General features: G+C 49.3%; 2 protein-coding genes and 1 pseudogene across 4 annotated transcripts in view; 2 read left to right on the top strand and 1 right to left on the bottom strand.

Annotated features, from left to right (window-relative positions):
• The first annotated feature begins 4,720 nt into the window (after positions 1-4,720).
• On the top strand, positions 4,721-5,729 carry CUNH16orf91 (chromosome unknown C16orf91 homolog). Its single transcript, XM_041676278.1, has 2 exons — positions 4,721-4,879; positions 4,959-5,729. Exons 1-2 carry the CDS (start codon positions 4,848-4,850, stop codon positions 5,344-5,346), a joined length of 420 nt encoding a protein of 139 aa, XP_041532212.1. The 5' UTR covers positions 4,721-4,847; the 3' UTR covers positions 5,347-5,729.
• A 3,035-nt stretch (positions 5,730-8,764) lies between these two features.
• The window catches only part of Unkl (unk like zinc finger), a 41,668-nt gene continuing 34,112 nt past the window's right edge, over positions 8,765-16,320 (top strand). For 2 of the 3 annotated variants that reach the window (XM_041676008.1, XM_041676007.1), the window contains exons 1-2: positions 8,765-8,865; positions 9,820-10,029. In XM_041676008.1, the coding sequence (XP_041531942.1) occupies positions 8,789-8,865; positions 9,820-10,029 (287 nt within the window). In that variant the 5' untranslated portion in view covers positions 8,765-8,788. The remainder of the gene's footprint in view (positions 8,866-9,819; positions 10,030-16,320) is intronic. The other variant, XM_041676009.1, reaches the window with a different exon arrangement.
• On the bottom strand, positions 10,629-10,697 carry LOC121464081 (annotated as a pseudogene).

The following is a 16,320-nucleotide window of genomic DNA, read 5'->3' as shown; positions in this document are numbered from 1 at the left end:
AGAAAGGTAAGGCGGGTGTGGTGGCTCAAGACTTTCATTCCAGCACTCGGGAGGCAAAGCCAGGCAGATCTTTTTGAGTTCATGCTAGCCTGGCATATGTAGTGAGGTTCAGGACAAGTCAGAGCTACATAAAGAGACCCTGTCTCAAAAAAATTAAATGAAAAAAATAAAAATAAATGCAACAATAAAATATCAAACAGTAAAAGTTAAAAAGTAAACAGCGTCCGACAAACCACACCTAAAGTTGTCCCCTGGCCTCTGCATACATGTACACACTCACAAGTGCCCGTCCCACATACATGCACACCCCACTACACATGCACATACATATCATACATACACGTATACAAGCTAGGATGGAAGATTGTAAAATGCGGAGAAGCCAGAGCAGATAGTTGTCTATGAAGAGAAGCCTATGATGGGCCTATGGAGCTGGTAGAGCGATGGGAGGCCTGAGGGAGGAAGTCAGGGAAGGTGCTTCTGCCCAAGGCCAAGCAGAAGGAATGGATCTCACAGGGAAGACTGTGCGTGCCAATGGAGGGAAGAACTGGAGACTTAAAGGGCATGGTTAGGGAGTCACCCCCTTTTCCACTGCTGAGTTGTGAGACCAGGTAGGTATCCTGCACGCTGTGGCTGGACTCCAGCTTCTGTTTCTGGTTAGGTTTGTCTGGAGGACTCTGGATCAGTGGGTTGCATACTTTCCTAAAATGGTAGCCTCACGTGCCTAGCTGGCAGTTAGTGGGTAGATAAGGCCAGGCCAAGCCCCTGTCACCCTGGCCTAATCACCTGCCATTTTGGGACCCTGGAGAGGCCGGGGCTAAAGCATATGTCTTAGCATCTGCTCCCTAACTGGGCTATGTTTTGGGTTGGGCCCAGCAAATGTCTTTTCCCACTGTCCCCTGCCCCGCCAGTCCCCACCCACTGTTAGGCCTCAGACCTTGGGAGAGCAGGACTCTGCTCTTACAGAGACACAGACCTGCCTGCTCCCGGCACCTGGTATCTATTTTCCTGGGAAAATCAATAGCTCCAATATGTCAGCTCTTAAGTGGAGCTACAATAAATTACCCTGCCATTAAGCATACTGGCGGCTGCCGCCTCTGCCTCCCCATTAGGGAGACATTAGGTTTCCTGTGAAATTTCTCTGTGTGCTTTGCAATAATGAGGGCTGAGGTGTTGGTTTATGCCCCTGAGGGGCGAGGCAAAGGCTCCACACACAGTATGGTGGCATAGCACATCTTGGAGTTTCTACTATAGGGCTGCTGCTTCTCCAGCTTCCTGGCCAGACTCCTGTAGCAGAACCTGCCTGAAAGAGTGGTTCCTCCAAAGAAGTGTGTTGGGGGATGGTTGCTCCAGGAACAGGCGGCTGAGGAATGGGGTCACTGCCCTGGACTAGAAGCCTTCAGGAGCAGGTAATGTAAAGGTGGTGTTTGTATCCGTGGCTGGGGTCTTGTGACTGAGCGCCATAAACTTGGTGGCTTGGAACAACAGACACGTGGGGCTGCAGAGCCAGCACAGCAGTTCAGAGTGCTCTTGGCTCTCACAGAAGACCTAGGTTCTGTTCCCAACATCCACATGGTGGCTGGAAACCATCCTCACTCCAGTTTCAGGGGACTCAGCATCCTCTTCTGGCTTCCATAGGCACCAGGCACACATACACAGTGCACATACATACATTCACTGCAAAACACATACACATAAAATAGACATTTTTTTTTGTTTTTTTTTCAAGGCAGGGTTCTCTGTGTAGCCCTGGCTTTATGGGACTCACTATGTAGATGAGGCTGGCCTTGAATTCACAGAGATGCGACTGCCTCTGCCTCCTGAGTGCTGGGGTTAAAGGTATGTACCATATCAGCCCAATTTAAAATTTTTAAAATTAAAAAAGAGGATGTAAGGCCAGGTGGTGGTTGGTGCATACCTTTAATCCCAGCATTTAGGAAGCAGAGGCAGATGGATCTCTATGAGTTTGAGGCCAACTTGGTCTACAGAGTGAGTTCCAGGATAGCCAGGACTGTTTCACAAAGAAACCCTGTCTCGAAAAAAAAAAAAAAGGATGTATTCCTATGGTCTGGATTAACGGTGTGCCACCACCGCCTGGCTTACATATACCTTTTTATGTGGCTGGTAAGGTTCAAACTGGGTCCTCATGCTTGCACGGCAAGGACTTTACAGACTGAGCTGTCCCCACAGCTACGATGTCTACTTCTGTCTCTGTTCTGAGACAGTCACTGAGACTGAGATGGGCTCACTCTAGGGTGAAACTCTAACTCTTGTTCTACCTCCTTGCTTGGTCCCATGGGCTGTCCTAGGCAGCTCGTGTCTGGCTTTCCTGTAGAGATCCATCCAGGAGCCTGGCTCCCTGGCTTCACACCTGAGGGCCTCTAGAGCTTTACTACCTTCGGGAGGCCACCCCATCCCACCCCTCAGCTTGCACATTACCTAGAGTTAAGTCCCTAGGTGCTGCTAGGTCTTTGCCAAGAGAGTGGAGTCATAGTGTGGGGTTCTGTGATGGAACAGGTGGGGCAGGACACAAGGAGGAGGACCTAGGCGGACAGGTGCCTCTGTTGACATAGCAGCTCTTAGCCAGGGTCCTGGGTTGGGCCTCTCGGCGTGGGGAGGACTCACAGGTGTTGCTGGGCTCCAACATCTCTGGTATTGCTCCTGCTCTAACACAGAGAGAGTGCTATGGGCAAGAACATGAGTGTGAGGCTTTCCCCACTGCTAAGTGGGCACAGGAAAACAGCGTACTTCAGGTCACAAGGAGGCTCTTGATTTTGTTCCGTCCTGGGGTAGATTACAGCTCCCGGGACCCTCTTTCGCCCATAAAACAGTAAGTAATCAAAAGCTGAGCTCTCCTTCAGCACCACAGATTGAGTGTGCTGCCCCAGGAGGGAGACTGTGAGCAAAGGGAGGGCAAAACCAGGCCACAAGGTCCCAGCCTTCCTTATCCGGAGGGAACAAAGCATGTAGGTTTACAGGCGGCCCACTAATCTCTTGGTTGGAACAGGTGCAAATTTCCCTCCATGTTCTGGATCTAACTTATTTCAGGTCCCTTTTTCCCTGGGTGGAAAAGTTTAAGTTCAACCCTCTAGCAGAGGAGCTTCAAGTGAAGACAGGTTAGTGGGCCTGAGTGTTTAGTGATCTGTGTCTTCAGGAACTAGGCTGCTGCGCTTGAGGGGTTGGGGCTCTCCTTCTCTGCAGCCCAGTGAAGGCACCCTCCACCTCCTCGGGACTGCTGTGTAAGACTGGGCCTCCCAAATTGGGCCTTGGTGGTGCACACCTTTAATCCCAGCACTCAGGAGACAGAGGCAGGTGGATCTCTGTGAGTTAGAGGCCAGCCTGGTCTATAAGAACTAGTTCCAGGACAGGCACCAAAACTACAGAGACTGTCTCAGAAAAAAAAAGGGGGGGGGGCCTCCCTCCAGCAGGATGCATCGCTAGCAGCCAGTGGCTGAAGAGTCATCTTCCTAACTTCTCCCTTCCCATGCTCTGGTGCCTTCAGACACTATCCCCTGAGTCAAATAAAAGCATGGGGACTCTGCTCGCCCAGAAAGGATCCTAGATTTCTGGGACTCACAGCTGTCTGACCCATGAGACAGAAGGGGAGGCATTGACATTTTTTGTGACTGGTTCACAGATCAAGAAATCCAGGCGGGGGTGGGGGTGGGGGTGGCGCACACCTTTAATTCCAGCACTTGGGTGGGGGTGGGGGTGGCGCACACCTTTAATTCCAGCACTTGGGAGACAGAGTCAGGTGGATCTCTGTGAGTTCAAGGCCAGGCTAATCTATGAGCTAGTTCCAAGGCATCCAAGGTTGTTACACAGAGAAACTCTGTCTTGAAAAACAATACAAAACAACATATCCAGAGTGACTGTCATTAGTGGGTGTTGTATCCCCACCCCAAACTCCTCACCCCCAGTGACAGGTAGTAGGTGCACAGAAGACACTGTTAGGACTGATTCTGTTTCTTGGCTTTAATTTTGTATTTTAAATTGGGTTGGTGTTCTAGCTATGTAGCCCAACCTGGCCTGAAACCAGTGATCCTCCTGTCTCTGCCTCCAGTGTTGGGATTACAAGTTTGCCTGGCTAGCGCTGATTCTGAAGATACATCGAGCCTCAATCAGCTCCCAACTCAAAATGCCAGCCACACACAAGAGAGGCATGGGGTGTCGTTCCAGAAGCGCCTCCCTGTAGGCTGGTACGTTATTCAGGGTCGGGACATCCTGTGGTCTACACAGGGCCATTTCCATTCTCCCTGAGGGCAAATGGAGTCTGGGGACCTGGGGCAGTGTAGGCGAATGCGATGCCCTGACATGTCCTTTCGAGGGGATGGCCTGGCCGGTGGCGTCTATGGTGCGAAGGCTTCCCAGCTTCGGGCCTGAGAGCATAACTGAGGCGGTTGTAGCTGGCATCGGAGACATTGGCCAAGCAAGAGGCTGAGAGCCCGGATGGAGCGCTAAGAATGGAAGACGCGCTTCTGGAGAAAAGGGACCAAGTCACTTCCGTAAGATGGTCCTGGAAAGAAGACAGCAGATGCCAAGGGTTCTCAAGTCTGTGAGCATCGCGGGCATCAGACTGACGAGCCCTTGGGTCTTCCGAGAGCGTCCCCGTAGGCTCAAGTCCCTAAGGAGAGACTGAGAACTAGACAAACGCGAAAGCCGGCAGGCCATCTGGGCGGGACCGGGGACGGAAGAGCTCGCGGAAGGAAACACGTCATTTCCGTTGTGCGGCGTGGGACACACGTTGTGTAGTCGTGCAAAAGAGGCGATGTGAAGTTCGGCTTCCGGTTTTGTGCGACGGAAGTAACGAAATCGCCGTGCGCCGCAGAGTGCGAGCCGAGGTCGCTATGAACGGTGTCCTTTGTTCGCTGGCTGCGGGGTGAGCGCTGTGAGGTTCTGGTGGGCTAGGGCGGGAGGCGGCCGAGGCGGCGGGACGCTTACTGCTGACTCTCTTCCAGAGCGGTCCGGGCTCTGCGACTCGTGGGCTGGGCTTCGCGAAGCCTGCATCTGCCGCCCCATGGCCGGTCTCCAGCCCGACCCACAGACAGAGAAGAGGAGGAGGAAGACCCCAACCTCCCCATCCAGTTTTCCTCCAGCAAAGCCACCCCAGACCGCTGGACGGTGGAACACACCCTGGGGAAGCAGCAGCAACGGCCCTGGTGGAAAGTGCTGCCCATCACCTTCAGCCTCACAGTTCTGATCATCTGGTGCTATCTGAGGCAGGAGACCAGCACGGACCAGTGGTTGAGAGAGGTTTTGGGAGAGGTAGACAAGGAGGACGAGGAGGAGCCAGACGATCGTCTGAAGGAAACTGAAGCTCCGACTTTCTACGGAGCTAGAACGTAACGGTTCCTGCTGAGGAAGGAAACAGGCACCCGTCCTTGTTCCTTTGTCAAGTTTGGCGATTTCTGACCTGGTACTGCGTGCGTCTTCGATGCTTTTAAGGGACTTGGATGGCGCTGAAACGCGAGAACACAGCGCCATCTGACCCTTGCCAGACACGAATGCCCAGTGCTTACGTCCAAAGGACTTTTGAGGTTCATAGAAAAGGTTTTGGCTACACCGTGCACTGTTGAATTTGTGATGTGTTTGTCCAGCCTAATCATGTTTCCAGAGCAGTTCCGGTGGGGGTGTTACCTGCAGGTCATTTCAGAAGTTTTACACTTTGTATTGTGCCACGGTGTGTACAACATCCGTTGAAACTACTTTAAATACAAACAAGTGGAAAATACATTTGGTAAAGCGTAATGAACACAATCCCCCCCCCCTTGCATCAAGTGTTTTTTTTTGTTGTTGTTGTTGTGGTGGTGGTGGTGGTGGTCATTGATTTTTGATTGTTTTGAGACAGAGTCTCCCTGTATAGTTCTGGCTGGTCTGGAATTAGCTGTGTAGACTAACCTCACCTCAGCCAGGGATCTGCCTGTCTCTGCCTTCAGCTCTCTAGTGATGGGATTAAAGATGTGTACCAGGACCTATGACATCTTGTTTTTAAAAAGAGTAATTTTTTAGGCCAAGCAGTTAATCTTTTCTGTTTTTTACCCCTTCCATTTGAGAACTTAAAACCAAGCAAAACAAAAACCAGTGCTTGCCAGAAGTGGTAGTGGATGCCTGTAATCCCATCACTTAGAAGACGGAGGCAGGAGGATCCTAAGTTTGAGGTCTGCCTGGGCTACATAGGGAGACCCTGTCTCAAGAAACAAAATGATTTTTCAATGACACAGTGAATTTTTGTTTCTGCCTTTTTATTTTTTGAAGGAAAAAAAAATGTCAGGGGCTGGAGGGATGGCTCTGCTACACTTTCAGAGACCTTGAGTTCAAGTTCCAGCACCCACGTAGTGGTGGCTCACCTCCATCTGTAGTGGGAGGCAATGCCCTCTTCTGGTGTAAAGGTGAACATGCAGATAGCACACTCATAGATGTATTAGATAAATAATTTTTTAAAATTATTTATTTATTTATACAATATTCTGTCTGTGTGTATGTCTGCAGGCCAGAAGAGGGCACCAGACCTCATTACAAATGATTGTGAGCCACCAAGTGGTTGCCGGCAATTAAACTCAGGACCTTTGGAAGAGCAGCAGGCAGTGCTCTTAACCACTGAGCCATCTCTCCAGCCCGATAAATAATTTTTTCTAAAAGGTCGCATTCCATGCAGCAGGCCCACAGTGCAGCTAGGCTGGTCACTTCTCCCCAGTGATGTGCGTAGTTGAGCTCACGAGCAGGGGAGAGCTTTGGCTGTTTGACACAGTGGGTACACTTAAACATCTGTTTTGTTTTGTGCTGTTTGTTGTTGTTTTGGTATTTTGAGACAGAGTTTCTAGGGACCCCATCTGTCCTGGAACTTGTTCTGTAGACCAGGTTGGCTGTAGCTTTTGTGTTCCCTTAGGTGCTCAGCCTGGTGACTTCTCTGGGTAAACATCGGCTAGGGAGAGGCCCTGCAAATATGAGCCAGCACAGGTGATTGCTGCATGCACACGAGGTAGATAAACCGTTAGGCGGAAAGAAACGATTACATACAACATGTTCTTTCAAAGGGAAAGAAGTTAATCTAACAGCCACTTAAAAATTAGGTTTGTTTTATGTGTATGATATATGTATGAGTACCACATGCTTGCCTGGTGCCCATGCAGGTCAGAAGAGGGTGTCAGTCCCTGGAACCGGAGTTATGGCTGTGAGTCGATATATGGGTCCTGGGAACTGGCCTTGGGTCCTCTGGAAGAGGAATCAGTAACCACTGAGTCATTTCTCCAGCCCCAACAGCCACTTTTTTGTAAGTTCTTAAAAATGGACAGTCTCTCAAAAAGTGAGCTATTACACACAGAGAAAAACTTGTTTCTCCCCCCCCCCCATTAGTTCTAGCACTGCATAACAGCTTCAATAAAAAGGAAATTTCTAGCCAGGCACTGGTGGCACACACTTTTAATCCCAGCACTCGGGAGGCAGAGGCAGGCGGATCTCTGTGAGTTCGAGGCCAGCCTGGTCTACAAGAGCTAGTTCCAGGACAGGCTCTAAAGTTACAGAGAAACCCAGTCTCAACCCCTGCCCCCATGAATAAAAAAATAAAAAGGAAACTTTTAGATCTTATGTGGGCACGACAGGTGATCTAGTTTTCAATTCCCACTCCGCAGCAATCTTTGAGATGTGTTTATTCCTCTGTAGGTGCCCCTGTCTGTCCTTCCCTCTTTGTTCTGTTTGATCTATTTTGAAATGACTATGTTCCTGGGTTTTGTTTTTGTTTTGAGACAGTCTCAGGTATAGCCAGGGCTGGCCTAGACTCACTATCTCCACCTCTTGAGTGTGAGGATTACATGCTTGTGCAACCACATCACCTTCCTTTTTTCAAAAAAGTTAATTTCAGGGTTTGTGGGCTAGGGCTAATGCTCAGGGGTGGAGTACCTGGCTAGCAATCATAAGGCCCTGCGTTCTACCTCTAGCACCACAACCAAAACAAGCTACCAAAAGCTTCAAACAAATTGTCTACAGAATGCCACGGAAGAAGTCAGTCACCCTACCAACAAGTGATAATTTTACCTTTTCCGGATTTTTAAATGTAGCTTACATATTTGGGCCATATTATCTTTGTTCATGTTTCATATCGGTGTTCCTGGAAATGGGACAGATTATTTTCTGTAAGCAGGAGGATCAATTGCTTTCCAGCTTTTCCTTTAAGAGGACTTGCATTTACGACGTCTCCTGCCACACAGTTACATGCTAATGAACGCTAGCCCTGAGTTCTCCCGAATTCCTCCGAGCACCTGCACAACGTGCATCCAGCACCGTGAATCCTAGCTCAGTCATTCCTGACCACCCTGTACATCCTTTATTTTAGGCGCTCATCTGCCAACCTTTTAAAACACAATGATTTTTTAAAAAGCATCTCGGAGAATTCACACTCTGCCCATCCTTACACTCACAATTTCTTGATAAAGGGGCGGCCATCGCCACGGTCTAATTATACACTTTTTCTAGCTAAAAGAAGCTTGTGCCCCCCTGCAGCCCCCGCGTCCCAACACCGGCCCACGGCGCTGGACCCAAAGACCAGCGAAGGGACTTTACAACAACGGGCGTGTCCTGCTTTGCGCCCATAACTTGCTACCGTAGGGGGCCCGTAGGTTCTGCGTGTGGCCCCCGCCGCACAGCGCGCGTGGGCGAGGGGTCGACGGGGGCGTGGCCGGCGCGGCGTGCCCGGGGGTGTGGCCGGCGCGGCGGGGGGCGCAGGGGGCTCGGTGCGGGGGGAGATCCGGGGGCGCCGACGCGGCGCATGCGCGCTGCATTGTTTTGACTGAAAATGCCGTCGGTTTCGAAAGCTGCGGCGGCGTCGCTGAGCGGGTCCCCCCCGCAGACCGAGAAACCAACCCACTACAGGTCAGTGCCTGGGCTGCGGCCCGTGGCCTCCGGGACGCTGCGGCGCAGGGGAGCGCCTCGCGCGCGCCCCGGGCCCAGGTGTCGCCGCTGAGGGTGCGCCCCGCCCGCGCCCCCGCCACCAGCCCTTGCGGGTCACGCCGTCCGGGCGCGGGCCGTCGCCTGAGGTGGAGAGGTGGCGCCCGGAGTCTTAGGTGACCACTGGCCTGGGGGCTGGGCTTGCTTCTGGTCTCCCGTGACCCTGTGCGCCAGGCTGGTGTCTGGGAACAGCGCCTGCGTTCCGGGCTCAGGGCCGCGCCTGGGCTGGAGATGGACGCACGACCACCCGGACGCGGGCAGTCGTCGCCCGAGCTTGAGAGGCGGCGCCCAGGGTCTGGGGTGGCCTCTGGGTTGGCGGCGGAGTCGCACCTAGGGTCGGATGGATGCTTGGGCTTTGAGCCTGGGGGTCGTTTTTGCGGCGCAGAAGAGGGGTTGCGCTTGGTGTGGGCGGGTGGAGCTTGCAGTCCATCTGGAACCCGAGAAGGGAGTTGCGCGGGAGTCGGTTGATGGGGTCTGGGATTGAGAGGTGGCGCCTGGGGTCAGGGACTGTATCGAAGGGGGCGGAGAATGGAGTCTAGTTGTGTAGAGTTATCTGGGATCGGACTTGGGGTGACACGCTCCGAGGAGATGTGCGTCTTGAGTTGGGAGATCTTATCTGGGGACTGGGAAGTGGTATTTGGGGTCAAGGGATTGAGAATCTGTTTGGAGTTACCTGGTCTCTGAGTTGGGGAGTGGCGCCTGGGGTCCAGGGACTGTGCCCGTGGAAAGGGGAGGGTACCAGGCCGTGGAAGTCAGATGGACTCGGGCGGTAGGTGGGCGGGGGGAGGGGGGGCTTCGTGTCTGGGACCCTGCCCCGCCGCGTCCCAGGGGCCTCCAGCCGGCGGCGGCTGCGGCCCGCAACGCTGTTTGTCTTTTTAGGTATCTAAAGGAGTTTAGGACAGAGCAGTGCTCCCTGTTTTTGCAGCATAAGTGCAGCCAGCACAGGCCGTTCACCTGTTTCCATTGGCATTTCCTAAATCAGCGTCGGCGCAGACCGCTCCGACGGCGGGATGGCACCTTCAACTACAGCCCGGACGTTTACTGCTCCAAGTACGATGAGGCCACCGGCCTGTGTCCTGACGGCGACGAGTAAGTGGGGCTCCGGTGGGTGGCTGCTGGCCTCTCCCCAGGACAGGTCAACAGGTTCTTGAGGTTCCTGGTTTTTGTGTTGAGACAAGAGCTGTATGTAGCCCTGGCTGTCCTGGAACACTCTGTAGACCAAGCTGGCCTCCAACTCAGAGATCCACCTGCCTCCACTCCCCAAGTCCTGGGGTTAAAGATGTGCGCCACTATGCTGACTTTTTAGTTCTTTTTAATATCTGCTACCTGTAGAGGGGAACCTCATTTTTACGCAGGTTTTCCAGGGCTTTGCTGTGTGTGTGTGTGTTTCTCCCCATTTTTAAACTAGTTCCCTGAACTATTATGTGTGTTGTAGGGGGAAATCTTTGGTAATTCAGGCTGATTTTGATCCACTTTCTTATCCCTTATTTTGATTTCACCCTTATCCCTCCCAATGCCCTATTTAAAAATTGGCCAGAGTTTCGCAGCTAAAGGGTTTTGTGTGGCTGGTTGCTTTTCAGTCAAGTACTTGCTTACACATAAATATGGAATGTTTCCTTGCTGCTCACTGTGCATTTTTGTTTTGTTTTACATCCCAACCACAAAAAAACAAAAACAAAACAAAACAAAAAAAAACAGAATGTTTCATGAATTTGCGTGTTATCCTTGCACAGGGGCCATGCTAGTTTTCTCTGTGCGTGTTATCCTTGCACAGGGGCCATGCTAGTTTTCTCTGTGTGTGTTATCCTTGCACAGGGGCCATGCTCTGTGTCATCCCAATTTTAGTTTATGTGCTGCTGAAGCGAACACTTAACCTGTGTATTTTAAAGGAGGGGAGCAGAATTGTTACTCTGAGAAGGATTCGTGGGATGATTTTACCTTTTATTATTAATAATGTACTGGGCATGAAATGACACCCTTGGCCCTGCATATGCTAGGCAAGGCCTTTACCACTGAGCTACCTTCTCAGCTCATTCTTTTTATTAAAAAAAAGGAAAATTATTTTATTTGCACATTGACATTTATGTAATACTTTCAAATTTTAATAAGTCAAGGTTTTTCTTGGGTTGGTTTATATTTTATAGGTTTCTAATGGTATTATGAATAGATGTCTTCACTTGTGTGTCTGTGCATGTGTGCTTATGTGTGCAGGTGCAGAGTGTCTGTGGGTACTCACACTCTTGGGCATTCACAGAGTGGAGTTCGCGGGTCAGTCTCATAGGTATCATTACTTTGTTTTGAAAAAGAGTCTTTCAGTAGGGCAGTGGTGGCACAAGCCTTTAATCCCAGCACTCGGGAGGCAGATGCAGTTCGAGGCCAGCTTGGTCTACAAGAGCTAGTTCCAGTACAGGCTTGATAGCTGCAGCGAAACCCTGTCTCGAAAAAACAAAAACAAAACAAAACAAACAAAAAGGCTTTCATTGTCCTGGAGCTGGTTAAGAGGGTTAAGCTCGCTGGTCTGCTAGCAAGCAGGCCCTAGGGATTGCCTGTCTTTGCCTCCCTATCTCTGGGATTGTGAGTGTATACCACTGTGCCCCGCCTTTTTTTCCTTTTTTATCTTTTTCTTTCTTTTTTCTTTCTTTCTCTCTCTCTCTCTCTTTTTTTTTTTTTTAGGGTTCTAGGGATCAAACTCAGTTCTTTATATCTGACTGAGCCATCTCTCCAGCCCCAATGTCTTCGTTGTGTTCAGAGAGAACATAGTATCTATCAGGAGGTGTCACCTCTATCCTTTGGGCAGTTTGGGGATGTGGGGGCAGGGTAGCCGCTTCCTGCCTGTGAGGTCAGTCTCTGTCTCGAAGACCTAATCTCTTGACACGTCAGAGGATCTGGCACCCGTGAAGTCATCATAATAGTCATACAGAATTGTGGTGCTGGAGGTTCTTTTTTGTTCTTTGTTGGATGTGGGGAAATGTGGCTGTTTTCATATATTTGTTACTAGGGAGAGAAAGAACCCTAGGACCAACCCTCTCCCACTGATCCATATCCCTAGTTTCCTTCCAAGTCTCAAATGGCCTGAAACTCACTGTGTAGACCAGGCTGGCCTCTAACTTGCAGTAATTGCTTGAGTCTGCCTCCTGAGTGCTGGGATCAAAAGCATGCATGCTCACCGTACTGGGCTTTTTACTTATTTATTCCTTTAATAGGATTCTTTTTATGTAATATAGGCTGATATTTCAAATTTGATTCTTCTGCCTTATTCTCCCAAGGCTGGATTACAGGTTCTGTCATACTTGGCATTGTGTTTTTCCTTTCTTTTTTCTTTTCCTTTTTCGTCTTGTTTTCAAGATAGGGTTTCTGTGTGTAACAGTCCTAGCTGTCCTGGAACTAGCTCTTATAGACCAGGCTGGCCTCAAAAACTCACGGAGATCAACCAGCCTCTGTCTCTTGAGTGCTAGGATTAAAGGCGTGCGTCACTCACCACTGCTCAGCTTTTCCTTTTTTCTTTTTTGTGGTGCATTGGTGTTTTGCCTGCATGCATGTCTGTGTGACGGTTTCAGATCTCCTGGAATTGGAGTTACAGAGTTGTGAACTGCCTTTTGGGTGCCGGGAGTTGAACCTGGGTGCCCTGGGAGTGTAGCCAGTGCTTTTAACTACGGAACCATCTCTCCATCTCCAGTCCCATCCTTTGTTTTTCTTTCTTTTCTTTTTCTTTTTGCTTTTTTCTTTTTGGTTTTGGTTTTTGTTGTTTTCTTTTTCTTTGAGACATGGTTTCTCTCTGTAGCTCTGGCTCTTCTGGAACTTGTTCTATAGACCAGGCTGACCTTGAACTCATGGAGATCCATCCATCTGCCTCTGCCACCTAAAGGCATGCACTACCACCTTTGTCCTTTGGACAGTTTGGGGCTAGCTGCTTCCTGCTCAGAGGTAGAGGTAGGGTGTGTGTGTGTGTGTGTGTGTGTGTGTGTGTGTGTGTGTGTTTTGTACACATGAAAATTCAGATGCCCACAAAGGCCGGAGGATCTCCTGGAGCTGGCCTTACAGATGGTTGTGAATTACTCACTGTGAGTTCTTGAAGCTCAACTTAGCTGCTCTGCAAGAGCAGTATATGCTCTTTTTTTTTCATCAGTTTTTTCCTTAAATGTATTTATTTTCATTTTATGTGTATTGATGTTTTGCCATGAGCGTCCTGTCCCCTGGAACTGGAGTTACAGACACTTGTGAGCTGCCTTGTGGGTGCTGGGAATTGAACTTAGGAGGAGCATTACATGATCTTAATTGCTGAGCCATCTCTCCAGCCCCTCATAGAAAGATTTTTAGTGGATATATTGTTGTTAAAGTAGCTTGAGGGGTGAACTAGATAAATAGTACAGCCTACTAGAGCTTCAGTTACTGTAATGTTCTAGAGCCAGCAACATGGCTCACTGGGTAAAGACACTAGCTGCCAAGCCTGATGGTTTTAGTTTTATCCTTGGGACTCACATAATGGAAGAAGAAAACGCATACGAATTATACTCTGGCTTCCATACATTTGCTGCTGTATATGTGCATGCTGGCGCACACACTCTAAATACGTATAGTAATTTGTTGTTGTTTTGAGACAGGGTTTCTCTGTGTAGCCCTGACTCTCCTGAAACTCGCTCTTAGACCAGGCTGTCCTCAAACTCAAAAGATCTGTCTGTCTCTACCTCCTAAGTACTAGTATTAAAGGTGTGCACCACCACCACCCAGCAGTAATTTTTTTTCCTAGACATAATTTGTGTAGCCCTGGCTGGCCTGGTTTTGAACTCACAGAAATCTACCTGCTTAAAGACACCTGTGGTATTTAAATTAATTTCTTTTTTTTAAATATTTATTTATTTATTTATTATGTATACAATATTCTGTCTGTATGCCTGAAGGCCAGAAGAGGGCGCCAGACCTCTTTACAGATGGGTGTGAGCCACCATGTGGTTGCTGGGAATTGAACTCAAGACCTTTGGAAGAGCAGGCAATGCTCTCAACCACTGAGCCATCTCTCCAGCCCTAAATTAATTTCTTTTGAACTTCGAACATGTCCTCAGAAGACAGGTGACTCTCTGGCTAAGACGTAGCCTCAGTTCCCAATTTTCCATGATCTCTTGGTCACCTTGGGGCTGCAGCTACCTGAGTTTAGAGCTGGAATTCATGAGACAAATGGTACTCTAGAGTACGGCCTGGGGATATCTTGTAGAATTCACCAGTGATAATTTTTTTTTGTAATTTTTTTTAAATATTTATTTATTTATTTATTATGTATACAATATTCTGTCTGTGTGCATGTCTGCAGGCCAGAAGAGGGCACCAGACCTCTTTACAGATGGTTGTGAGCCACCATGTGGTTGCCGGGAATTGAACTCAGGACCTTTGGAAGGGCAGGCAATGCTCTTAACCACTGAGCCATCTCTCCAGCCCCCACCAGTGATAATTTTAATTTGTAAAAAGAAAGCATGCCTTAGGCTGGAGGGTTGGCTTCGTGGTTAGGAGCACTTGTTGCTCTTACAGATGACTTGAGCTCAGTTCCCAGCACCCACATGGCAGCCAACAACACACCTATGACTCCAGGCCCAGGGAATCAACATTTTTCTGAAGTCTGCAGGTGCCAGGTACATACATGGTACACAGATATACACGCAGGCAAAATACTCAAATACATACAATAAAATAAATCTAAAAAGCAGAGAAATAGAGGCTGGAGAGATGGCTCAGAGATTAAGAGGACCTGAGTTAAATTCTCAGCAACCACATGGTGGCTCACAACCATCTATAATGAGATCTGGTGCCCTCTCCTGGCCTGCATACAGAATAAATAAATAAACCTTTTTTTTAAAAAAAAAAGAGAGAGAGAGAGAAATAAAGCCTGTCTCGGGCAATTTGGTGGTCTTGGTTATTGGAGCATATCACTGCTGGGCACTCAGGGTGTGTCGCTCTGTAGATCCGCCTGCCTCTGCCTCGCACAAGTTCTGGTATTAAAGGCGTGTGCCACCACTTCCTGGCTGGTGTGTCCGTTCTTAATGGAATGAAGTGTGCTGTAGTGAACACCAGCCTCTAGGTGTTCTTTAGTTGTGTCCAAGGGGTAATTAACCATATGCAGTCATTACTGACATGCCAGCTAACGTTTAGGCTTAGTAGCTTGTAGTTTATCATTAGGAAACCTAAGAGGGACTTGTCCAGATGCTTGCCATTCAGTTGGGGATGTGTTCTGTGGGCATGTGTGCCTAAAAAGGGTCAGATAGGTCTTAGGAAAGATTTTTGTTTGTAATTTATCTCAAGCACATGGGATGAGTTGCTCTTCAGGAAGTGTCTGACAGGCTGCCTCTGCTGGGAGTCTCTGCTTAGCAATTACTGAGAAGGACTTCCCCACCGCTGCATGTGTGGAAGGGCTGTCGTTTATCTTATTAGTAATTGCATATTCTGGTTCATGCAGGGTTGCCATAGAAATTGTAAATTAGATAGTACCTTTCAGAGTATTGATGGTGGGGCTTTCCCTCTATCTCAGGGTCTTGAAATCCTTTATTTTTGGCATAGTACTACCAAACAGTAAGTATTTATTATAGTGCTGGAAATAGTACCCAGGTCCTCAAGAAAGCTAGGCTTTACCTCTGAGCCTCATGCCTAGACCCACAAATCCATTATTTTAAAACATCATTTCTTAGTGCAAAGCCTCTTTAGCCAGTGTGTGGTAAAGTGAGCATCCAGTTAGTCTTGATGGTGGCTGGGCCCATCCAGGGCTCTGGGTCTGCTCCAGAGGGGTGGGCACCTCTAGATGGGCAGCACTGTGGGCACTTTTCAGTAGCCCTTCTCGGCCCTTACTCTTTCCTTCTGGTTTCTGCACTGTCACCAACCTCGATGAGCACCCCGCTTCCCTGGTACCATCTCTCCCCTTGGAGTCCTTCCAACGCTCCCTTGTCCACACACACACACACACACACACACACACACACACACTTTGGGAAAGCTTGCTGCCAAACAGTCTCGTTAAGATTCCTGTTGCACTCTTTCCTGGTTGGTGGTCACCCCCTTACCGCTTCCTCTTAAGACCCCTATTCAGCCTGTCCTTTCTTCTAACACTCCTTGGGCAACTTCAGGACCCCTGCCAACTACTTCGTTTGAGGGTTGGTCCCAAACAGTACTGCCTGCTTCATCCCTGGCTGACATCTTGCCCTTTTTTTCTGGTGGGCGTGACGTTTTTCCAACATTGGCCTCTATTGGTTGCTTTGGGTCATGTGTGATGTCCCTTGCCCTCATGGGAATTGGGCTTCAGGGTTCACATGGTCTGCTTAGGTTGACCAACTAATTAGTTAGTAGTGGATCCATGTCGACCCACACCCATTATAGCAGCATCTAGGGCAGGCAATGGGGTTA

Source organism: Microtus oregoni, unplaced genomic scaffold (genome assembly GCF_018167655.1).
Source record: "Microtus oregoni isolate MIOR12 unplaced genomic scaffold, Mior012 000027F_ref0000203, whole genome shotgun sequence".
NCBI classification, from domain to species: domain Eukaryota; kingdom Metazoa; phylum Chordata; class Mammalia; order Rodentia; family Cricetidae; genus Microtus; species Microtus oregoni.
The sequence above is the reverse complement of the archived record's forward strand: the minus strand, read 5'-3'. Positions and strand labels throughout refer to the sequence as shown.